Genomic DNA, 23,195 nt, shown 5'->3' on the forward strand with positions numbered 1-23,195 from the left:
CGGGCATGTGCCAGGCCCTGTGTTGGGGGCATTGCAGGGAGCACAGCCCACGGGGCGGAGGGGCCAGGCAGGAGGCAGTAACTGAGGACAGAGGGCAGAGCAGACGGGGATGGTGGGCTGGAGGACCCGCCTGCAGGGCCGGCAATGGGAGGGGGCAGGCAGGGAGCATGCAGGGTCCAGAGAGCGGGCCGCGCCCCCGGGAGGTACGTCCCAAGCAGGAACTTGGCTGTGGTCCCGGAGACAGCAGGCAGACACAGGGAGGCGAGGTCGGCAGTGGGTTTTGTGGGAAGGCTGGCCCCTCCGCATCCCCTGCCACCCCTGCAGGCCATGAACACACTTCACGAGCTGCAGTTCGCCCGCGAGTTCAAGCAGGCCATGCAGGAGGCCTTTCCCGAGCTGCTCCTGGCCCTCCTATCCCAGACGCACTACCTCCTGGAGCTGAACCTGCCCGAGGAGCCCCAGCCCGGCAAGGAGGCCCAGGAGACAGCCCTGTTCAGCCCCCAGAGGTAAGTCCTGGGCCCCAGAGAGGCAGTGCATGGGCTTCCCAGGGCTGAAGGACAGAGCTCCACAGCCGGGCAGCTTAGAGCCGCAGGCGGGTATTCTCGCGCGGTGCCAGAGGCTGGCGCTCCAGATCCAAGGTTGGCAGGGCCGCGCTCCTCCAAAACCTGCAGGGGAGGTTCCTTCCCGCCTCCTGGGTGCTCCTGGCTTGTGGACGGCCCCCTCCGGTTTCTGCCTCCGGCTTCACCGTGTGTCTCTGTGTCTCGATTTCTCTCTTGAGAACGTCAGTCCTGGTGAACTAGGGCCACCCTACTGACCTCATTGTAACTTGATGCCATCTGCAAAGACCCAAATGAGGTCGTTTTCCCAGGTACCCAGTGTCAGGACTTGGGTGGTTTCAGGGGACACAGTTGGATCCCCAACAGATGTGATTCCAAACATAGCTGCCTTCAGCAGTCAGCGTGGAGGGCAGGTGGGTGTCCCACTTCCTTGGACTGCAGGTGCCTGGCAGCCAAGACGCCCGGTGACAGCTGGCCCACAGGGACTCCAGGGGCCCGCACGGTGCACCATATCTTACCCAAATGTGGTCCCTGCAAGGATTCTGAGAGATGAATGTTGTCTTCCCCTTTGACAGATGAGGAAACAGGCTCAGAGCGAGCCAGAGGCTTCCCCAAGCCACACAGGGTGTCTGTGCACTGCTGACCTAGAACTCGTAGAATGGCAGAGGTGTCTGCCCAGCGGCCACTGGGCCCTGCGGGCAGATGCCCCCCAGGAGCTGTTGCACAGGGTGCTCAACCCTGACACCTTTGGGCTCTGATGTCGCGGACAGTTGTCAGCCTCCCCACGCCCGCACCTTGACCAGTGTGGACAGGACTCGTGTGGGAGGGTCTGCTCCCCACCCCTCACTTGGGTGGTGCCACTGGCTGGCCGCCTGGCCTTCCCCTGCACAAGGGCGCATCTCGAGAAATCCATTAAGCGAGTCTTTAAAAACCGCTGGGGCCAACTCTTTTCATTTGTTTGTATTACGATGTGCTTCACACAATTTGTCAGTTTGAACAGCTCTCCCCAAGGCACATCACTGAAAAAAAAAATGTCACTTCTCTCATATTGCTTCTGAATTCGAATGTGCATAAAGTTCTTTTTTATTCAAATCAACCATGCAAAATGCATGAATCTTCCCTAATAAGCTAATAAAACGTTCTCCTCCCTGAAATAGGAGGGTCAGGAGAAAGCTCTGATGAACCGCCTCCATCCATCAGCTTCTCTCCTCTGCCCCCATGGGGCCAGCCTCCACCTGTTTCTCCCCTGGCCCCCCTTGCTGCCCTCCACCCCAAGTCAGATCAGGCCTCACCTGTGCTTGGAACCCTCCTTTCCTCTTCCCCTTCTTTTAACTCCGAGAAGGGCCGAATCCTTCTGGTGGTCCAGTGGCCCTGCATCTGGCTCCCCATTGCCTCCAGAACCTCATTTCCTGCCACACACCTTCATCCTCTACATGCACCCTCTGCTCCAGCCTCAGCGTCTTCCTGCCATTCCTCGCCCCCAAGCTCCTGCCTCAGGGCCCTTGCACTTGCTGTGTCCTCTTCCTGGGACGTTCTTCCTGACAGCCTCACCTCCTGTGGCTGCCAGCTGCCTTCTGTACAACAGCGGTCCTGCTCCCCATTGTTATGTTCTCCCATCTACAGCTGTCATCTGTGCCCCGTATGATGGAGGCTCTGGGGAGCAGTGACATCTGTCTGTCTCATGCAGGGCTCTCCCCCAGAGAGCAAGGGTGTCTGTCATCTCACTGGGGGGCCAAGGGCCTTCTGCTCAGACCCAGCTGTACCAAGATGCTCCCGCACCATCAGCCCTCCCCCTCCACCTCTCGGGTCTTGGCTTCTCTCTGGGCCGATTCTTCCAAAGAGCAGGGTGGGGGCCCAGCAACCACAGAACAGACCAGCACCCTGGGCTCAGTCCCTCGGCCTTGATGGGCCCAGCTTAGCTCACACACTCACCCCTGAACCAATCGCCTTGGCTGCAGGGGCAGGTGGGGCTCGTACTAAGCAGGTCTGGGTCCACACCCTCCCTGGAGCTAGGATGGGACCTGGGCCCCCTTCCCAAGAGGATAGCTGCAATACTGGTACCATCCCCAGGGACCCGAGAGTGGGGCAGGCCAGTCAGCAGCGATGCTGGTCAGCCATCAAGGACGGTGAGGAGGTCTGCAGCTGCTCCCAGGCCTCAGAGGGCGGGAGAGGCCTCAGAGTGTAGGCGGAGCACTGCAGTCCCAAGTCTGACGCCAGGAGGATGCAGAGGATCGAGGGAGCCGGGTGCCGAGGAGGAATCTGGGTGCAGCTGTTGAGAGGCCCACTGTCCTGTGGTTGCCCCTGAGAGCATGGTGAGGAAGGGTTGCAGCCATACCTGTTTCAGCCATGCAAGACTCAAGGCAGTCAAGCTAGTCCTGGGCCTCTGAGATTCCTGGCATAGGATGCCAGCTGAGCTAGGCTGGCCCCTGGAACCAACAAGCGAGGGTTTGGTTCCACTTCCTTCCAGGGCACAAGCACCCATTCCAGCCCTGACTGTGGGACCCTCCCCTTCCTGTGCGTCTCTGATGAACAGAACCCCTTTCTGGTAGAGACGTTTCCTGCTTTGTTCAGTTCTCAGCCAGCTCCTTCTCAAGTCGATGTCCATCCTGCCCTACGAAGGACTTCTCATCCCTCTTGTTCCATCCATTATGGGCTGAGTCTCTTTAACTCTAATGGAGCATCTCATTTCTCCTCATTCCAAAGACATGCCCATCAACCACTTAGAGGTATAAGCCAACAGATTTCCCTTTTTGCCTGGCTGCCAGGAAGCTCGTAAATAAAGTTCAGTTCAGTTCAGTCGCTCAGACGTGTCCGACCCTTTGCGACTCTGTGGAGTGCAGCAGGCCAGGCTTCCCCGTCCATCGCCAACTCCCGGAGCTTGCTCAAACTCATGTCCATCAAGTCGGTGATGCCATCCAACCATCTCATCCTCGTCATCCCCTTCTCCTCTTGCCTTCAATCTTTCCCAGCATCAGGGTCTTTTCCAATGAGTCAGTTCTTCGCATCAGGTGGCCAAAGTATTGGAGCTTCAGCTTCAGCATCAGTCCTTCCAATGAATATTCAGGACTGAATTCCTTTAGAATTGACTGGTTTGCTCTCCTTGCAGTCCAAGGGACTCTCTTGAGAGTATGTAAAGTTACTGTTGAGGAATCTCTCACTGTGGCACAGGGTGCTTCCTTTTGTTTCTTCCTGATTAGTCTTCAACTTAAAGCGTTAAGTTTAATTTAAAGCTCTTTTATTTAAAACTGTATTCTCGGTCCTAGGTTTTAGCAGTTGACAAGTGACAAATCAGCAATGAATAATGACATGCTGTGTGCCGCCTGGATCTGAGATCTAAGATCTCCTCCTAACCCTGCTGTGAGCGCTCCGAGCTGCTCGCTCGTCTCACGGCCTTGGTTTCTTATTCTGTGGGAGGGGCTGGTCCCTCGCTAGGTGTTGGGAGGGTCAGGAGCAGCAGAGGACTGGGCAGCCTCTATGCTAGGGCGACCCTGGGCAAGCGGCCGACATTCTGGGCCTCAGTTGAGGGTTGGAAGTCAGGACCCCAGCCCACCCGTCTTCTCTTGGATTTGTCTAGTTGGGATGCTGTGGTTTCAGGCCCTAGGGGCTCCCTGATTCCTCAGACTCATGGTGAGTTGTGATGTCACAGGGAGTGAGCCAGGATCCCTGAGCATGGAGGGATGGATGGGGAGGTGCTATGCCCCAGCCTGGAGTCCCCACAGTCCTGCTCGGACCCGCCATCTTCCCTGCCCTCAGCCTTGGCCGCCCTCCCACTCTGAGGTCGAAAAGAGGAAAAGATTAACAGACCATGGATCATTCGGTCGATACTTGCTAAGTGTACCGGAGGCCCCACTCTTACTAATGAATACAGACGGCGCGTGCTGTGTCCCTGACCGTGCTGTCAGCAGAGAGGCATCCATGCGCTCAGGAGCTCAGCTCCGTGAAAATGCAGACAGGGTCTGGTGACGGCCCGGTGACGATGCCTGGAGAGGGCCCCGAGGAGAGGCAGAGTCTCGCAGGGGAAGACACAGGGGCGCCCCTGCCTGTGGGTCCCTGAGGACCCGCTCTGCGCACAGACCTGAAAGACAGTGAGAGGTCCCCGTGTGGGGAAGGAAGGGCAGACAGCCTTCCAGGCAGGGGGACCCCAAAGTGGAAGGTACAGGAAGGAGGGGACCCTGAAGCGGGGGCGCCCCGGGGGCTCCACGCCGAGGGCGTGACAGGACCTGGTCAGCACTGGAGAGACGTAGAAGCATGAGGAGACCCCACACTGCCTCCAGAGGCTCGCGTCCAGCGGGGGGGCTCCAGGTGGAGAGGACGCGTCCCGGGGTGCTGACACACAGGAAGCCCCAGCTCCGGGCGGACCCCGCAGGCTCCCCACCTCCGCACCCTGCCCTCCAGCCCCCGCCTCATCTTCAGGGCTGAAGGAGGCAGGGAGGGCAGTCCTGCACGGCTGGCCTTGGACCCCAGGGGCTCTGCCATCTGCTGGTCACGGGGCTGCATGGGTTTCAGGTGACACAGGTCCTGGTGCAAGGCCAGGGGTCCTGGGCTGGGGGTCGTGGTCTTTAGGGCCCCACAAGGGAGGTCATTCACCCTGAGAATCAGCAAGGGAGCCCCAAGGACGCCCTACCAGCCGGACGCCCTGGTGCGGCTGTGGGGACACAGTGACCCCACGGTGCCCTGGGACCAGAACGTTCCAAGAGTCCTCACACAGCAGACAAAATGCCACTGCGCCCGGAGCCCCTTCTCCCAAAGCCATTGTCACTCCGGCTGAGACCAGTGACCTGGAAAACGCAGCCTCTTCTTGGTGGCACGGCTTGGGGCGAGAGGACAGGCCCACTGACATTTGTGTGGGCACCACCAGGGACTCACGGAGTGGCATTTCATCCCTTCATGTCGGGTTTTGCAAATCTGATCGGAGTGGCTCCTGGTCAGAGCTGACAGCCTCGCTCCGGGGGCCGCTCACAGGTCCAGGGGAATACACCAGGCGCAGGGTGGCTGGGCAGGGAGACAGACCACAGAGCTATTTCCGGGCCCTCGACCCTGCAGGGCCTGGGGCAGCCCTGGGCCTGTGGCTCGACAGCACCGCGCAGGTGTGGAGCCCGGAGCCTGGCTGGACTCTGCTTCTGCGGGCCCTGGCCGGGCTGAGTGCGCAAGACAGGACGCCTGGGCAGCAGAGGCCCTGACCTGCACGCGGTCTCACCCTGCTGCAGTCTGGCACACTGTCTTGAGCCCACACAAACACGCCGCCAGCAGAACCCGGTTTCCCGAATCTTCAGGGTCCTGGCACTCGCTGGGCTCCCATAATGCCATACCCCGAGCTGCCCTCCCACCCCGTCCATTCCCCCTGCATTCTCAGCCCCACATTCAAATAGCACAGTCTGTCAAGGCTCAGTCAGACCCCCTCCACCCTGCAACTTGGGGAACCACTGGTCCCCGGGTATCTCTACTTCTTTCTCCAGCCCTGTCCTCTCAGCCTCAGCCCTGAAAAGCTAGCTGCAGGCATCTCCCACTGACCACGCACCTAATCTATCTGGAGCTTCCCCCTGGAACCAGCCCCTTCCCAGGACAGCCCCTGCCCATCCTACACCCCAACATTTCTGCTGAAGGAGGGCAGAAGCGAGCTGCCCCATGGAGGCTTAGTGGTGCCAGACCCGGAGCAGAGACAGAAGCCAGGAGACACCTTTCCACCCAGGGCAGGGGGGCACTCTCCCCGGGGCCGAGGCTGCCCGGTGACCCCTCTGCTCCCCAGCAGCACGTCGCTGGAGGCGCTGAAGAGCCTGCTGTCCACCACCAGGCACTGGCAGGACTTCGCCCACATGGAGCTGCAGGGCGCCTGGGACCTCTTTGCCACCATCCACACCTACCCACAGGGCGTGTGCCTCCTCGCCAGGTAGGGGCAGGGTGGGGCCAGGGGAAGGGGCCCATTCTGGGTCATCCCTGCCCAGGAGGCTGGGCTACAGACTGCAGCGACCCCCAGGACCTGCCGTGAACACAGCCCCAAGGACTCACGCACGTGCACACTGGGCGCCAGGGTACAGACGGCGCGGGCTCACTGGCACACCCTAGGAGCCTAGAATGCAGACCTCTTGCCCGACGCCTAGCCCTCACCTTGGCCGGAGGCTCCTAGGGGACCAGGGCCAGGTCCACTCCCCTGTCCATCCCATGCTTGGCCCACGCCTGGCAGCCAGTGGGTGGCCAGCAGATACAGAAGGAGCAGGAGAAGGTCAAACAGAGGCGTGCCCACTCCGCTCAGCAACACTTCTGGCCGCCGGGCCCCTGGGTTGGGTGGTGGCGGGAGGGTGGACATGGGCTGCGCCCATGAGCCCGGCCCGCCCTTCACCCTGTGCCCAGGGCCATGGTGCAGAACCACTGCAGGCAGGTCAAGGCGCTGACCTTCCAGCTGCTGCCCAACCTGCAGAGCCGGGAGGAGCGGGAGAGGAAGGCAGCCATCATCATCTTCACAGAGGTAGGGGCTTGGGGGCCCCTCAGGGACAGCCTGCACCCTGTCTCCAGCTGAACCCACCAGGACCTCCCTTGACCAACAGATTCCTCACACCCCGCCTTCCCACTCCCAGCTCCTCGGGGCCCACGGTCAGGGGCTCCTGGTTTAGGTCCCTCTCCACCTGCATCCTGGGGGACCGTCTTTCTACTCCCCCAGCCCTGATGTCTTGGGGTCCCGCCCCTGGAACAGTGAAGCTGAAAGGGCAATGGCTGGAACCAGACAGGTACTGGGTGTACCGGGCCCTGGGGCTGAGAGCTGGGCCACGGCCAGACAGGGTGGGGACCTTTGTCATTTCCATAATGGACAAAGCCTGGTGCAACTCCACACACCACCCCTATAGTGACATCTGGCTCTCCCTGCATGGGACTGGGTCTCCAGGTGCCCCATGAGCCAGGCTGTATTGAGTATGTTGTTCCCAGCTTCCCTGTGTGACCTCAGACAAGGCCCTTTTCCCCTCTGGGCCCATTTCCCCAGCTATGCACTGAAGGATTGAAGCAGCTTGGCGTTGGGTTTAAACATTAACCAAGATACCCGGAGAGGGGCAGGTCAGCCACCCTCCCCAAGCCCCAGCCTTGGTCCTAGAGCCCGGCTCCCACAGACACAGGCCCCCTACGAGAGGCTGCCAGGCCTGACCGCCTGCCTGGGGGCCCCTAGTTCCTCTACAGCCCCACCCTGCTGGAGGTGCTCCCCAAAGAGGCCGCCCTGTCCGTGCTGGTGCGAAGCCTCAGGGACCCCAGCCCCGAGATACGCGTGCTGAGCCTACAGGGCCTAGGAAACATTCTTTTCCACCCAGAGAAGGTAAGTGGGTGCTGGGGGCGGTGACAGACCACCCATAGAGCGGCCGGGCGCACAGGGCCTCCGTGTCCTTCCCGTCAGAAATCTGCTCTGCTGGTCCAGCCCATGGTCAGACCTGCGTCCCAGCACCCAGGTGGTGCTCAGAGAGTGTTTGTGCTGTTAAATGACTCACTGGCTGAAAACAAATCTAATATTGTAGAACCAAACAGAGTTTAGGAACCCAATGAAGCTGCCGAAAACTTGTTTGAAAGTTGCAAAACCAGCCTAGCTTGCACAAGGAGTCCCTGATAAGGTCTTTGACAATAGAAACTGTTCATTTGCTGACATGTCACTTCCTGACAGTTCATCCAGACAGTTCACACTGCACCCAAGAGGAGCAGAAAGAACTTGCGGAAAAGGAGCTTAGCTTTTCCTTTTTAAAGTAATGTAAAACTGGGAAACGGTCATTGCCACTTAGAAAGTCTGGGGTCCCCACTGGGGTACCCACTTCCCTGCGACATGAGATGCCAGGGACTTAAGCGGTGCCCGCCCAACCAAATTTGTCTTGTCTGGCCCCCAAGACCCCTCTGTCCCCTGGGGAAGCCAGGAATGGGGGGCAAAGGCAGGGTAGGACAGAAGAAGGGAAAGTTGGTCTCCAGGACTTGGTGGGGGACCCTCTGGCCAGAAAGGGGACAGACAGGAAGGACCTGGCAGCTGACTGACACGGGTTAGCGCTCCCCTGACCCCAGGAGGACCCCAGGGTCTGAGAGAGGGGAAGCCTGTCCCGTCTGTCCACAATTCCCAGGGGACAGACCAGGGCTAGGAGCACGTCTCCCTGGACGGCAGAGCCAGGGTGAGATGGAGTGGGGTGGGTACAGCATGCGTGCCCAGGCATGGATGGGGGTCTGCGAAGGGGCCTCAAAGAGAGCCCCGGAACTCGTGGCCCACCGCCCCCCTCCCCCACGACAGGGAAGCCTGCTCCGTGGACAGCTGCCACCCTTCCTCAAGGGCTTCTTCCAGAGCAGCGGGCAGGTGCTGGTGAGCGTCATGGGCACAGTGTCGGACGTGCTGCACCGCCTGGGTGCACACAGCACGGAGGCCCAGGGCCTCAGCATTGCCATCAACGCCCGCTCCTTCTTCGATGATGTGAGTGCACCCGGGAGGGGTGGGCACCCCATCTCGTGCCCCTCCAGTGCCTCCCCCCACTCCCTTCCTCGAAGGCCACTGTCCCACTGGGGCAGGGAGGTGGAGGGGCAGGGCAGCTCCTCGGGTGCGTGGCGTGCGTGGCACAGGTGGGCCGGCCAGGGGCTGCTGCTGGCACTCGCCCTGCACCTTCAGCTGAATGCCACACCTTCACCTCAGCCCCAGGTGTCTTCACCCTCCTGACTCATCAGCCCTGTGGGTGATAGATTCTCCTTCAGGGCAAGTCAGAGGGACAAGCCCGCCCTCCCGAGTCAGCATCTGGGTTATCAGGATGCCACTGTAGGCATGCGAGGGATGAGTGTAGGTCCCTGAGGATGGCCTGAGACCCTCCCCAGGAGCCGGCAGAGCTGGGAAGCACAGCCCTGCCCCGAGAGGTGTGGGGGGGGGAGGCGCATCCCTGCCCCAGAGCCCCGTCAGAGGGAGAGGCCGAGTCCTGCCCCAGAGCCCTGTCTGACGGGGGAGGCGCAGCCCTGCCTGAGCCCTGTCTGAGGGGGGAGGCCGAGTCCTGCCCCAGAGCCCTGTGTGAGGGGGAAGGCGCAGCCCTGCCCCAGAGCCCTGTCTGAGGGGCGAGGCGCAGCCCTGCCCAGAGCCCTGTCTGAGGGGGGAGGCCCAGTCCTGCCCCAGAGCCTGTCTGAGGGGAGAGGCGCAGCCCTGCCCAGAGCCCTGTCTGAAGGGGGAGGCCGAGTCCTGCCCCAGAGCCCCATCTGAGCGAGGAGGCCGAGTCCTGCCCCAGAGCCCTGTCTGAGGGGGAAGGCGCAGCCCTGCCCCAGAGCCCTGTCTGAGGGGCGAGGCGCAGCCCTGCCCAGAGCCCTGTCTGAGGGGGGAGGCCAAGTCCTGCCCCAGAGCCTGTCTGAGGGGAGAGGCGCAGCCCTGCCCAGAGCCCTGTCTGAAGGGGGAGGCCGAGTCCTGCCCCAGAGCCTGTCTGAAGGGGGAGGCGCATCCCGGCCCCATAGTCCTGTCTGATGGGGGAGGCCGAGTCCTGCCTCAGAGCCCTGTGTGAGGGGGGAGGCCGAGTCCTGCCCCAGAGCCCCGTCTGAGCGAGGAGGCCGAGTCCTGCCCCAGAGCCCTGTCTGAGGGGGAAGGCGCAGCCCTGCCCCAGAGCCCTGTCTGAGGGGTGAGGCGCAGCCCTGCCCAGAGCCCTGTCTGAGGGGGGAGGCCAAGTCCTGCCCCAGAGCCTGTCTGAGGGGAGAGGCGCAGCCCTGCCCAGAGCCCTGTCTGAGGGGGGAGGCCGAGTCCTGCCCCAGAGCCTGTCTGAAGGGGGAGGCGCATCCCGGCCCCATAGTCCTGTCTGATGGGGGAGGCCGAGTCCTGCCCCAGAGCCCTGTCTGAGGGGTTAGGCCGAGTCCTACCCCAGAGCCCTGTCTGAGGGGGGAGGCCGAGTCCTGCCCCAGAGCCCTGTCTGAGGGGGGGAGGCTGAGGGGGGAGGCCGAGTCCTGCCCCAGAGCCCTGTCTGAGGGGGGAGGCTGAGGGGGGAGGCCGAGTCCTGCCCCAGAGCCCTGTCTGAGGGGGGAGGCCGAGTCCTGCCCCAGAGCCCTGTCTGAGGGGGGAGGCTGAGGGGGGAGGCCGAGTCCTGCCCCAGAGCCCTGTCTGAGGGGGGAGGCCGAGTCCTGCCCCAGAGCTGTCTGAGGGGGAAGCTCATCCCTGCCCTAGAGCCCTGTCCGAGGGGGGAGGCTGAGGTCTGTTCCTGGAGCCCCGATGAAGGGGTGCTGCTGAGGGTACTGGGCCCCACGTCCTGCCGGAGTCGAGGGGTCTGGCCGGGCTCCGAGACTCTGCCTTGCAGGAGCGGGACGAGGTCCGGGCAGCGGCCATGGCACTGTTCGGGGACCTGGTGGCGTCAGTGGCAGGCCAGCAGCTGGGCGGCCTGCGAACCCAGGTGCAGCAGACCATGGTGCCCCTGCTCCTGCACCTGAAGGACCACTGCCCCACCGTCGTCACGGTCAGTGCCCGCGACAGGCCTTCGCCTGGAGGGGCTGGGCCCCACGGTGGGCAGGGGGCTGCTGAGAGCCAGGGACACCCCCTGGGCCGCGGGGCCAGCCCCCACTGGGTTCCCGCTCCTCCCCGCGAGCACACACGTGCACTCACACACGTGCCCACGTGTGGCTGTGCGTCTGTGGTCAGGACACCGTCTGTCCTGCTCACTGCTGCGTCTCCAGCACCGGGCATGTCCTCAGGCGCAGGTGGTTCATTGAACTTGAAATATGGGCTGAGCCCTATATGTGCCAGCCGGTGCCCCACACCAGGCCATTAAGACATGCTCAGCCTTCCTGCAGCTCCCAGCCACTGGGGGGATAAACAAGCAGCCAGTTTCCAAGTGGGTGGGGACTGAACACTGCCTTCAGTCCAGGGGGCCGTGGTGCTGGCCAGGGAGGCGGGTGGGCTCAGAGTGCAGCCTGAAGGCAGCAGGAAGCAGCCGGGGAGCGCAGGCAGCTTCCTCGGGACCTCCGCCCATGCCCGGCCCTCCCTGCCGTCCCACAGCAGGCCAAGTTTGCCTTCTACCGCTGCGCCGTGCTGCTCCACTGGCGGCCACAGCACACCCTCTTCTGTACGCTGGCCTGGGAGAAGGGCCTCAGCGCCCGCCACTTCCTCTGGAGCTGCCTGGTGAGGGCCCGCAGCCGGGAGGGGATGGGAGGCTGGCTGCCAGGTCCCCACTCTGGCCCCGGCGAGTGACAGAGACGTGCTCCCCAGATGAGCCACAGCCGGGAGGAGTTCAGCATCCACTTGGCGCAGGCCCTCAGCTACCTGCACAGCCGCCACCACCACATCAAGACCTGGGCGGCACTCTTCATAGGTGAGCAGGGCGGGGGCCGGGCTCAGGAACCCCCAGGCCTGCCCTGCCTGAGCACCCCGACCCTCACCCTCACCCGTTCCTCCACTGCGGCTGGAACGTGGGTTCCGCTGGCGAGGAGAGGGGCGAGTGAGGGCATCTCGGGGTGTTCAGTTCTTTGGGCCAGGCCCTTCTGTGCTCTGGCCCTGTCTTTCCAGCAGTCCCTCGCACAGGAGAACTCCTTCCCTATGCCAGGGAGGGGGAGGGAGAGAGGGAAGGGGGGAGAGGTTCAGGAGCCCCCTCCCACTGGCCGCCATGCTCTTCATCTGTCGCGCAGGTTATACCATCTGCTACCACCCCCGGGCTGTGTCCCAGATGGTCAGTGACGTGGACACAAAGCTGCTGTTCTGCAGTAAGGGAACATCCTTACTCCATCCACCCCCATCCGTGTCAGCAGGGAGCATGGGCCCCCAAACACGGCGGGCAGGGTAGGGAAGGGGAGCACCCAGGCCTGGAAGGCCGAGGAGGTGGGGTCTGGGTGTCCAACTGCCCCCACCCCATGTGGGAAGGAGGGTGCTACTCCACCAGGGCTATGGGCAGATGGGGCGTGGCGGGTACCTCTGATTCGTCCCTCCTTTCCTGGAGCTTTTGAGGATCTCAAAAAGAGCCCCGAACCCAGCGTCCGAGACTTCGCCAGCAGGCAGGCCTCCTTCCTTCAGAAGGTGGCAGCCAGACCACGGTGACCTCCAGCTGTCATCCCACCCCCGTCCCCCTCCCCCGTGCCCACTGCACCGCGCAACCCTTTCCTGTCTGCACAGAGCTTGGCTGCATGACATTTTCCCATTTGAAAGAAAGATCTAGATTCAACAAAGAAGTGTCACACCTCTGCGCTCCCTGCCCACCATCCCATGGGCCCCCTGGAGACACTGGCAGGCCAGGAGATGGGCCTGGACTGTGTGTCCCCCAGAGACAAACTGTGAAGTCTGGGCAGGGACTCCCACTTGTGGCCACTAGGTGGCTTCCCAGTGACCAGAGCCCAAACCACGGCCTGCCGATGTCCTGGGTGCTGAGCGGGCACTCCCAAGGCATCCACGGCCCTTGGGGCTCACGGCTGAGTGGAGTCACTCACCATGGCGCCCCCGCAGGCTTCAGTCTGTCTCCGGCTTAGAGCTGGTCACTGGGAGGCTGATGGTGGGGAAGAGGTCCTTGGCTGGTCTCCCTCTGCCCAGGGGACTCGAAGTCACCCTCCACCCCCGTCTCTAGCCTCCTGAGCCCCGTCAGGGCTGGCACTTGGAGTTGGCAGCAGAACTGACCTGGCTCAGTCAGATCTTCCAGGTGGGCTTGGCCCACCCTGAATGACTGAGGCGAGGGTCTCAACACTCTGAGCCTCAGCTGTCCAATCTGTAAAATGGGTAGTAAAACCTTCCTCCAAGACCCCTTGGAAGGTTGAGTCCAAAAGAGGTCCCCAGACTCCGAGGGAGCCCCTGAAGACCCACCTGAGCTTCAGTGGGTCTTTCCCCTCCCAGCCTTGGTTTCTCCACTTGTGCAATGGCGGGGTGGGCCCTTCCCTTGCCTGAAAGAGCCTCCTTGCTGGAGTCCTCCCTAGGGCCGCCCCCAGCTGGCCACTCTCCAGCAGGAGGTCCAGCCCCGCCCAGCCTACCCCCTGCCTTTCCCCCCATGTGCCCTCCCAAGCCCTCCCCACTTGGCCCAGGCAGAGCTTCTACCCAGACAGCTCTCCCCACATCCCCCACCTTGGGACCTCCATGTGACCCGGCCCTCAAGGGCCTGCCAAACAAGGCCCCCCACCCCTCGTCAGGCTGTCCCACCATTCCCCATAGACTGTGAGCCCCTCGGGACAGGCCTGGGGTTGCACCCAGGAGGCCCCACAACTTGGATGGTGGGTTGAAAAAAATACAGCAACTGCAGACTCACTGGTGTTGTTCAATATGACCGGGGAGAGGAGTAAATGACCCTGGGCAGAGCTGGGGCCCCTACCCACCCATCTGTGAGTCTCTGAATGGCGCCACTTGAGGAGGGGCTCTGGGTGGGTTTGGCTTTTCACAGCTCTCTGTTTTGTCCGCGGGCCCCTGTGGGTGCCCCCATCCCACTTCTGCTACAACCCCTGGCTGGGAAGAGGGTTCCCTGAGCCCAGCTGGGTGGGGGGTGCCATCTCCCCTAAAAGGGAGGCTTCCCTGATTCCCCCCAGTGGGCAGTGAGCAGTCCCCCTGCCTCACCCCAGTTCATCCTGCACCTGGGAAGTCTAGTCTTAGTAAAAGCCTGGAGCTGGCTAGGCCTGGGCCCCAGAGGCTTCTGCAGCCAATGGTGACTAGATAAACCCCCGGGGGGAACCGAGACAAGTGAAGCCTGAAGTTGAGGGAGCACAGGCCTTACCAGCAGGGTGGAAGGCTCTAGACCCGGGCACACAAGAGGTGCCCTGCTAACCAGCAGCAACAGTTGACTGCCAGGCTGGCCACAGCAGGCCAGGGGCAGGAGACAGGGCCCTGAGTCCTGGTGGGGGGGACCACCATCCCACCCGGGGAAGGCGCGGCCAACCTGACCCAGGGAGGGGCCAGCCCCGAGCTCTGCAAGAGCAGAGAGCTGCTCACGGAGCAGGGCAACATCCGTGCCCTCCAGCAGGCCCAGCCCCCAACACACTCTGACCTTTCACCCCAGGAACCCCGGGGTCACCCTCCACCCCTCCAGCTTCCCCTCCCCACCCTGAGGTGAGGAGTCGGCATGTCCCTCCACCCCAAGTGGGCATCATCACCCTCTCCCTTCTCTGGGCTTCTAAGACTGAAGTGAGGACACTTAGTGGGGGGCAGGACAGGGAAGCCACCCCACCGGACACATGGCCCAGAAGAATTACCAAGTGACCCATCCTGTCCCTTACGGGGGCAATGCCAGTGACCTGGCCCCCAAAACAGCAACAGGGTAACTGGGCAGAGCCCACTCAGGCCTCAGCCCCTGCTCTGTTCAATCTGGGACAGCCCTGCCTTGAGCCAGGGAGTGCAGGGACCCCGCGTGGACGCCAGGGGGTGGCCAAGCACAGCCGGCAAGAGGGAACGCACCCCACAGCATCCCTGGGTGCCGCCAGCCCCCCAAGGCCACCCACACCCCGTTCTCCAGGCACATACAGCCACAGGGTCTGGTTTTATTGCCTTCGAGTGTCCAGAACACCTGACTGCCCCAGACCCAATAATTTAAGGTGCCAAGAACAGGTCAGGGGGAGGGGCCGCAGATGAGGGGCTGGGCCCAGTGGTTAAAAAATACACCAGCCCCCAAACAAACAGGCCAGGAAGGAGAGCTGCCCGGAGGCGGCGTGGGCAGAGCATTAACAGGACAGCCAGGGACACGGGGCGGGGGGATTGAGGGGATTAAGCCTCAGAGGGACAGTGAGGGCTGAGGGCACAGAGAGACAGACACGCGGGCAGAGACAAAAGGAAGGCTGGACCAGACAGCGGTGCGCACGCATGCACACACACACACGCACCTGGCGTGGACAGAGAGGGAGGGAGCAGACAGAAATCACCCACGAGGGGTGCGGGGGGGCGAGCTGGACGGCTGGTGGTGGGTGTGCCTGGGGGGCTGGGAGCAAAGGGCAGAGGGCAGCCGTGGCGGGAGCCCTTCTGAGCCCGCGGCCGGGCGCCCAGGTCCTGAGCTACATGATACAGCACTTGGTCTTGTGCGCGTGGGGGTCCTTGAACCGCAGTCTCTGCTTCGGCCGGTATTTTTCCAGGTAGGTGAGCTGTTTGCTGTTGATGGCTCCGCGCCGCTTCCTGGGCAGACGGGACCGGGGTGGGGGTCAGGTAGGACCCAGGCTCGGCCACCCGCCCTGCCCCAGAGCTGCAGGCCCCAGAGGCGAGAGGGGCTGGAGTGGGTCCCCGTGACCCACAGAGCCCTCCTACCTCTGGGCCTTTGCCCGGGGTGTTCCTTCCGCCAGAATCACAGTCACTGCAGCCACCGCTGCTGCCCTTCAGGTCACCTGGCTATCGCTCCTCCAGGCTGACCACCTCACCTCCCCAACCCCAAGGTCCCCACACTCCAAGGCCCGCATGTTTACCTGGGTACCACCCCCTGAAAGCAGAGCCCGCGGGGATGGAGCCTGGCATGCCGGCTGGCTGGGAGGGAGAGGAGAGGAGGCGGGAGGTGGCCCTCAGGTGCCTGGGTGTGGGGGTACCTAGCACTGCCCACCAGGCACTTCCGGAGGTCACCTGTCCCCACCGCCCATGACCTCGGACATGGCCGTGGACTGGCTCTGGTCAATGATGCATGGGCCAGGGAGGAGCAAGCCTGCGCTGCTCTGAGTCACCAGGTTGGGCCCAGCCCCCGGTCACAGGCCTCGGACTGGAACTAGGGAACCGCGGGCTCAGCGAGGTGCATGGGGCAGAGCTGACGGTGAAGGCCCGGCCCTTACCCTGGGGCCGCCTGAGATCTGTGCCAAGGCACAGAGCTGCACACAGGCTCACGGAGAGAAACCGTGCGTCTTGTGTGTGTGCACACATGCCAGGGTCCCAAGGAGGCCAGAGCTCCTGTGGGCACACACAGGGCTGGCCGCCTGCCTGGTCAACAAGCTGGCCTCCGGGAGAAAGAGACGGCTGTGCCCTGGGAACTGTCGTCGGGGGAGCAGCACAAGACGACACCCAGGCACGGACTGTGCACGAGTCTCACACACACACTCACAGTGGGCGGGCTGGGGGCTGGCTCCGGTCCTCTGTGCCCACCCCACTGCCCCTGCTGCCACCCCGGGACCCTGCTCCACCGGGGCTCCTTTCCCAGGGGCCGCGGCAGACAGCAGCCTCCTCCCCGCAAGGAGAGGCGGCTGGGAGACCCCCATGGGGGCCGAGAATGGGGTGCAGAGGGCCCAGGGGCCAGGGCTTCAGAAGGCAGTCCTGAAAGATCCTGGGGTGTCGGCTGTCCCGGCGGGGGGTTTGGGGCAGGTGGGGCAGGTGGCACTGGGGGGGTCCTTTCACTGCTGGGCTGGGTTGGATGGCTTCTGGGGGTTCCTCCGCTCCCAAGAGCTGAGGGGAGTGACACCCCGCGTCAGGAGTGCTGGAGGCTTAAAGAGGTGTCTGCCCAAGCTCCCTGTGTCAGAGATGGGTTTGGGGCAGCCTGTTACTCAGCACTGCAGGGCCTGTGCAGACTGATGTACCCTAGGCTGAAGGAGCCATGGGCCCCAGAGAGGGGACAAGCCAGGCACTCCGTGTAGCCTCTCCTCACCCTCTGCTCCCAGTCCGGGAGCAGACCACACACAGAGACCCGTCCTCAGTCGGGGCTAGGCAGCCTGGGGGGTGCGCTGGTACCACAGCAGGAGGTTGCACTGAACTGGGGAAGGCCTCAGAGGATGGCACTGGGACAGGGGTCAGGAGTGCCTCCTGTCAGGGCCCTGGGCCCCTGCAGGGTAGGGAGGGAAGGATAAGGACCCCCTGCACCCAGACCCCGAGCACCCACCAGCGCCCTTCCCCACCAGCCACTCACTGTCGGATGAACTGGATGGCGTCCTCATACTTCATCCCGCTCTCAATGAGGGCCAGCGCCACGAGGACTGGAGCCCTGGGCGGACGGCAGGGCCAGGTCACCCAGGCCCAGGCACCCATGCCCTCCCCGACGCCTTCCCCTCGGGGCCTGGGGTGGCCCAGGCTTCCCCAGTGGCGCTCCCGCCCCATGGAGGGCACAGGCTCCGCCTGCGCCTGCTGTGTGGCCCCAGGTGGGCAGGGCCACCTCTGTGCCTCAGGCTCCTCGTGTATAAACGTGTAGGTGGGAGGGCTGAAGGAGAGAGAGCAAAGTGCTGGGCTCAGGTCTGCCCGTGGATGAGAGCTTGACTTGGTTACAAATCACGTTCACGTTTCCCATGACTAGCTGGCGGGTGTGGGGTCTTTGTGTCTGGGGAGGGGCAGGGCTGTCAGCTCCTTCCCGCACAAAGTCCCAGCCACAGCAGTGGGGAGCAGGGTCAGACTTTGGGAAGGACTTCTGCCCCCCCAACCCCCGGAAGGAAGTCTCGTGATGTGGGCTCAGCACCCACACCCAACGGCAAGCCAGGCCAAGAGGTCCCCAAGTTCAAGCCAGCTGCCCTGCCCCCCTGGCTCACCGCCCCAGGCCGGCCACGCAGTGCACAGCCACGCAGCTGCCAGGGTCATCACAGAACTTGCTCTTCAGCAGGCTCAGCCAGTCCTCCACCACTTTGCCGGGCGGGGGCGCCCCGTCATCAAACGGCCAGTCCTGCAGAAGGCAGCAGCACGTGAGGACCCCAACTTGAAGGTGGGGTGAGAGCCGGGGCCCAGGCCAGCCTGCCCAGGGGCAGTCTGACAAGCAAGGAGGATATCGGGAGCCCCCCGAGGGTGACGGTCGGGGCAGAGGCCCCAGAGAGCGCCCCCCTGCAAGGCTCCTCCCCATCGTCTCCTCCAGGAAGCCTTCCCAGAACACCCTGCTCTTCTGGGGGGGCAGCTGCGGGAGCCTTACTCCCCCTCTCGTCAGTCCACGCTGTGGTTCTGGACTCACCCAGCCTGAGCTGTTCTGGGCCCACAGACCCAAGGGGCCTGGTCCATGAACATGGCTGACATAGGCCTGCCTGTTTCCCCAGCCCCCAGCACAGCGGCACAGAGCAGGTCGGGCCCAAGGCTGGAGGCAGCGCACTTCCCACGGGGCACATTCACGGGGGACCGAGGGGCCACCCCAGAATCAGCACCGCTTGGCAGCAGGGGTGCATCCACGTGTCCACCAAGGCCAGGTACCCAGGCATCTGACCCTGTTCCCAGAGTTCAGATTCAGCACCCCTGGAGGGCCCCTGGAGGCCACGGGTCTGCCCGGCAACTGCTTGTCTAACCTAAAGCCCTTCCTGCCGCAGGGGAGGCGTGGGAAACCCCTGTGCTCTGGGTTACTTTACGGCGTTCACTTGGTGCCCTTCAGGCACCCCCGCTCTAGACGGGAGGACCCCGGGTCACTCAGCGGGGAAGGGGCAGGCCTGCCCGCCCCAAGGCTCCGGCCCCTCTCACCACCTTCATCAGCATCACCTGGCTCGGGGGCCTCCCCACAGGGCAGGAACCACGGGGCCCATCCCACGGGGCCTGCTGCCTGGACGTCGGTCCCCACTACTAGGGACCAAGGAAACCGCCCCAAGGGTCCCTCCCCGCAGCCTCCGGAGAGCCTCCCCAGGGATCCGCCAGGTGCACCCAGCCCACCCCGGAGAGGCACCCGCTGCCTGGCAACAGGGCCCCAGAAGCCGAGCGAGATGGAGAGGAGCCCAGGGGCCGCGCCGACGCTCTGGAGATACAGCCTGCCCACAGACACGGCGGGGGCAACCGGGTGCACAGCAAGGCCACACACACCTGCCACCCCGCCCGGACCCGGCCACCCCCCCACCCCACCACACGCGGCCCTCACCACAACCGTGATGCCGTCCTTCTCCAGCGGGGCCTTGTCGTAGGTCACCTCACACACGCGCACCACGGTGGTGGCCCCGTACTTCTTCAGGTCCTGGCAGGGATGGAGGAGGGCGACAGGGCTGGGCAGGGGACCCCACGGCCCTCTACGGGACAGAAAGGCTGGGGCCCAGCGTGAATCGCCAGCGGCTCACGGACTTTTGGGCTCAGGGACCTGTGGGGATGGGACAGCTCTTCCTGATGCTTCTGGGGGCGAGTGTCCCTGAGCTTGCCCCACGGCAGGCAGGGTGACCCACCCACCCGCATCACCACTGAGGCGTCACAGCTGGGAGCCCAACTTCCAGCACGACCTCCCTCCTCTTGGATGCTCAGAACCCCAGAGCACTCCAGCAACTTCCAGACCAAGCTCCCGGGTCCCCAGGCAGGGCGAAGACACCAGAACCCACACATGAGCCCCTGCGTAGTCCTGCTCTGAGCAGCCCTCCCAGCCCGGACTGCAGGGACAGGTCCACCCCGGGGCTAGACCCTGCATGGGGGCCTTCAGGGTCTGAGGGGAGGGGCACCTCGGGGCGGGGAGGGTGGGCACCTGCCCAGAGGACACCCAGGAGGAAGCCCCAAGCTACCCGGGGAAAGGTCAAGGCAGTTCACAGCCAGCGCAGGGATATTTATACACCGGGGTGGGGGCGATTCGCTGCATGGGGTCCACGTGCAGCCACCCCCACCTGCTCCCGGCAGCTATTTTAGGAGCAGTGAGGAATCAGCCGCTGGACCTTGCTCATCATGCGATGAGGACACTGGACACAGAGAGGAGAGCACAGAGCTATTCTGAGAATGCGGGGAGCAGGGGGCGGGGCAGGGGCGGAGCGGGGTGGGGCAGGGGCGGGGCAGGCGGGGCGGGGCGGGGCGGGGCGGGGCAGGGGCGGGGCAGGGGCGGGGCAGGGGCGGGGCAGAGCTCTGAGCCAAAGGGGCACTGCAGATTCCTCTGGGCCTGCAGCTGAGGGTGCTGCCACCCAGACCAGGCTGGGCCCGGACCTCATGACAGACTGAGTGCTGACACCTGCCCCACTCTGAGCCCTGACCCTGGTCACACACTGAGCCCTGAGCCTGGTCCTACTCTGAACCCTGAGCCTGGTTCCACTCAGCCCTGAGCCTGGTCACACCCTGAGCCCTGACCCTGCTCACACTCTGAGCCCTGACCCTGCTCACACTCTGAGCCCTGACCCTGCTCACACTCTGAGCCCTGACCCTGCTCACACTCTGAGCCCTGACCCTGCTCACACTCTGAGCCCTGAGCCTGCTCACACTCTGACTCCCGACACTGGTCCCACACTAAGCCCTGACCCTGCTCACATTCTGAGCCCTGACCCCAATCATGGGCCATGCAGGGGGCAGCCCTCCTCCACAGGGTCCCCAGCTCAATGTCTAGAGTCCAGGCCTCCCGACGGCAGGGTGCCGACTGCCTCCCTCCATAGTCTAGCGTCTACACAGTTGCTGAAGTCCTCCTGTGCCCGGGCCCCTGTTCAACCACGAGGAGCACTCAGAGGGGCTTATATCTTGCTGCAGAGGGAACAGCTGGAGGTCTGAGGTCACAAAAGGCCCAGCACACAGTCACAGGCTCTGTAAACAGCAAGGAGCACTGCAGAGGCCAGTCTCCTCCAGGAGCCCCACGGAGAACGGCAGACTCTGCAAACATTTGGTCCCATCTGCCGGGGCCACGAGCAGCAGACAGCGCGCCTGCTGGTTCTCGGGGTACAGTGGTCACTCTCTCCCATGGCTGGCTTGGACTGCTGCCCAGCCCTTCTTCACACAGATACCTGTGCCGAGAGCTCCCAGGAGCCCCTGGAGCCCATGGGCTTCCCGTAGCCTGGGCTGGCTGTGAAGCTGGCCTTCATGCCCTGTCCCCACTCTGCCTTCTCCAGGCTGTCTAAGCAGCCGGTCCTCTCCTGGGGGAACCACCACCCTCTTCTCCTCCTACTCAGCCTCTGTACAGAGGCCAGATGGCCAGCAAAGGGCTCAGGACTGCACCAGCCACAGGGACGTCCTGAGGATGCGAGGCCTGTCTCACCTCCTACCTCTGCACCTGTCTCTGGTCAGGTGGCACGGGTCCCACTGCCCATCCCACTGACCCCCCGCAGCCCTCACACCCCAGCCCCACACACACTCTCGTGTGCCTCTCCCAGGGGGCCTGTCATCCCAAGCTCTCCTCTCACTCAGAGGCCCCCAGCCTCACCGTGAGGCGTGCCAGATGCTCACCTCGATGAAGCTGCTGAGGGTGGCGTTGGTGGGGTTGTGCGTGATGAGGAAGCGCATGTTCTTGTAGCTGACCTCCACAGGGGCCGGCCGGTTCATCCGCGCCATGGCTGCTGCCCGCAGACGGGGCTGGGGACGTGAACGCAAGAAGGGCCCACCACCCCCCAGAACCCGAGGGGCACGAGATCCCTGTGCTTGTCCAAGAGAGAGAAAATGCTTTAAAAAAAAAAAAAAAAAAACCTGCCCCCCAGACCCCGCACAAATATTGTGCAAATACTTGGGTGGGGGAGGATGCTGCCCGGATCACGGGTGGATGATTAAAAAAAGAAAACCCAACACTTTACAACACAGAACAAAAGAGCCCCCAGAAGTAAAACAGGCGAAGTCCAAGCTCCTGCCTCTCAGGGCTGGAGGATTACTAGCGGGCAAAAGCAGAAATAACAACCACGAAAAAACTCAGCAAAGAGAACTTTAAAAAGCCCAAAGTGAATCCGGCTGCCGAAGCCGTGGCCAGCGCTGCGCCTGTCACCGGGGACACCCCCCTCAGCATCGGTGGATGGCTAGAGGGCCACTCTGCTCCAAGGCCCCAGACCCCAAGGATTAAAGGCAGAACGAACTTGAAACTGAACCAATGGGGCCGCCGTGGGGTGGGGGTGACAGGCAGCGGCCGCAGGCGGACAGCGGGCAGCAGTGACACGGGGCCTCCGTCACGTTACCCCATTGGGGTAGGGCGAGTCCTGGAGCGGGGCGGGGGGCTCAGGCCACAGAGCCAGCCCCGGGCCAGGCGGCGGAGGCCATGAGCGGGCGAGGGCAATGGTGAGGCCGGAGGCACGGGGGCCTCAGCAGCGGGCACGGTGCAGATGCTGGGCGCGGCAGTACTCAGGGCTGCCCCCCGAGGGCCTCTCCATAAATCCCAGGCTGGTCAGCGGCAGGCAGCGTCTGGGGAGGGGAGAGAAGGCAATGAAAAGGGGTCCCGGTTCGTGCCCCTCCCTCACCAGGCCTCGGTTTCCCTCTCAGGAAAACCACAAATGTGCTGAACCCCAACACATGATTTCAAGGCATCTGTGGTGACAGAGCCACCCCCCAAAGCCCGGGCCCCTCCACAACGCCCCGCCCCCGCCACCAGACGGTCAGACCGTCCTCCGCGGAATTCCGGCCTCTGCGGTGTCTCTGAGCCCAGATCACTCTGGAGCAGCCCCAGTCCTGAGGGCAAGGGGCTCCAGCACAGAGGCCAAGGTGACAAAGCACAGTGGGGGTGGGGGCGGCATGGCAGCCCCCCCACAGACACGAGCCACCTTACACGCCTCTCAAGGGCTCCCCCCTGGAAACCCGAGGCTCTGGTCAGCCTCTGCCCTGGGCCGCTGTCCACCACTCACCCACAGGGCTGGCCACAGGATGGAAGCAAACAAGCCACTGCCCCCCAGGAGCTCAAAGAAGCAGGCACAGCCCACAGGAGCCCACAGGCCAGGGCCGGCTGCCAGGCGCTTGCCAAGGTGGCGACAACACGGGTGGCCGGGACTGGGGTCCCACCGTGACAGGGCCTCAAGGAGGGACATTACCGGGCCTCAGATACGGCCGTCAAGCACCTGCAAGCCTGTCTCTCCCTCTCTAGGCCCCAAAAGGCCAGGGCCAGGGGCCCCAACAGGAGCAATGAGCCCCACTCCCACCCCCATGGACAGGCTCGGAGACCTTGAGCACGTCACTAGCCTCAGTTTCCCCATCTGCAAACTGAGGGCCCAGAGAAGATGCCCCCAAGGCTTCTCCAGCACAAC

The 23,195-nt window shown here is 63.6% G+C and overlaps 2 protein-coding genes across 6 annotated transcripts in view; one reads left to right on the top strand and one right to left on the bottom strand.

Annotated features, from left to right (window-relative positions):
- LOC101118112 (maestro heat-like repeat family member 5) overlaps nucleotides 1-13,728 on the top strand; it is a 57,173-nt gene extending 43,445 nt beyond the window's left edge. The window contains 10 exon segments of the mRNA XM_060419957.1: nucleotides 325-506; nucleotides 6,304-6,444; nucleotides 6,906-7,020; nucleotides 7,711-7,854; nucleotides 8,800-8,976; nucleotides 10,814-10,969; nucleotides 11,509-11,631; nucleotides 11,719-11,821; nucleotides 12,135-12,209; nucleotides 12,443-13,728. Of these exon segments, the coding sequence (XP_060275940.1) occupies nucleotides 325-506; nucleotides 6,304-6,444; nucleotides 6,906-7,020; nucleotides 7,711-7,854; nucleotides 8,800-8,976; nucleotides 10,814-10,969; nucleotides 11,509-11,631; nucleotides 11,719-11,821; nucleotides 12,135-12,209; nucleotides 12,443-12,540 (1,314 nt within the window). The 3' untranslated portion in view covers nucleotides 12,541-13,728.
- A 1,200-nt stretch (nucleotides 13,729-14,928) lies between these two features.
- PTP4A3 (protein tyrosine phosphatase 4A3) overlaps nucleotides 14,929-23,195 on the bottom strand; it is a 31,922-nt gene continuing 23,655 nt past the window's right edge. For all 5 annotated transcript variants that reach the window (XM_042254021.2, XM_042254024.2, XM_042254023.1 and 2 more), the window contains exons 2-6: nucleotides 21,427-22,362; nucleotides 19,175-19,267; nucleotides 17,883-18,013; nucleotides 17,273-17,347; nucleotides 14,929-15,573 (exon numbers count right to left, since the gene is read on the bottom strand). In XM_042254021.2, the coding sequence (XP_042109955.1) occupies nucleotides 15,456-15,573; nucleotides 17,273-17,347; nucleotides 17,883-18,013; nucleotides 19,175-19,267; nucleotides 21,427-21,531 (522 nt within the window). In that variant the 5' untranslated portion in view covers nucleotides 21,532-22,362 and the 3' untranslated portion in view covers nucleotides 14,929-15,455. The remainder of the gene's footprint in view (nucleotides 15,574-17,272; nucleotides 17,348-17,882; nucleotides 18,014-19,174; nucleotides 19,268-21,426; nucleotides 22,363-23,195) is intronic.

The sequence above is a fragment of the Ovis aries genome, chromosome 9 (genome assembly GCF_016772045.2).
Source record: "Ovis aries strain OAR_USU_Benz2616 breed Rambouillet chromosome 9, ARS-UI_Ramb_v3.0, whole genome shotgun sequence".
NCBI classification, from domain to species: Eukaryota; Metazoa; Chordata; class Mammalia; order Artiodactyla; family Bovidae; genus Ovis; species Ovis aries.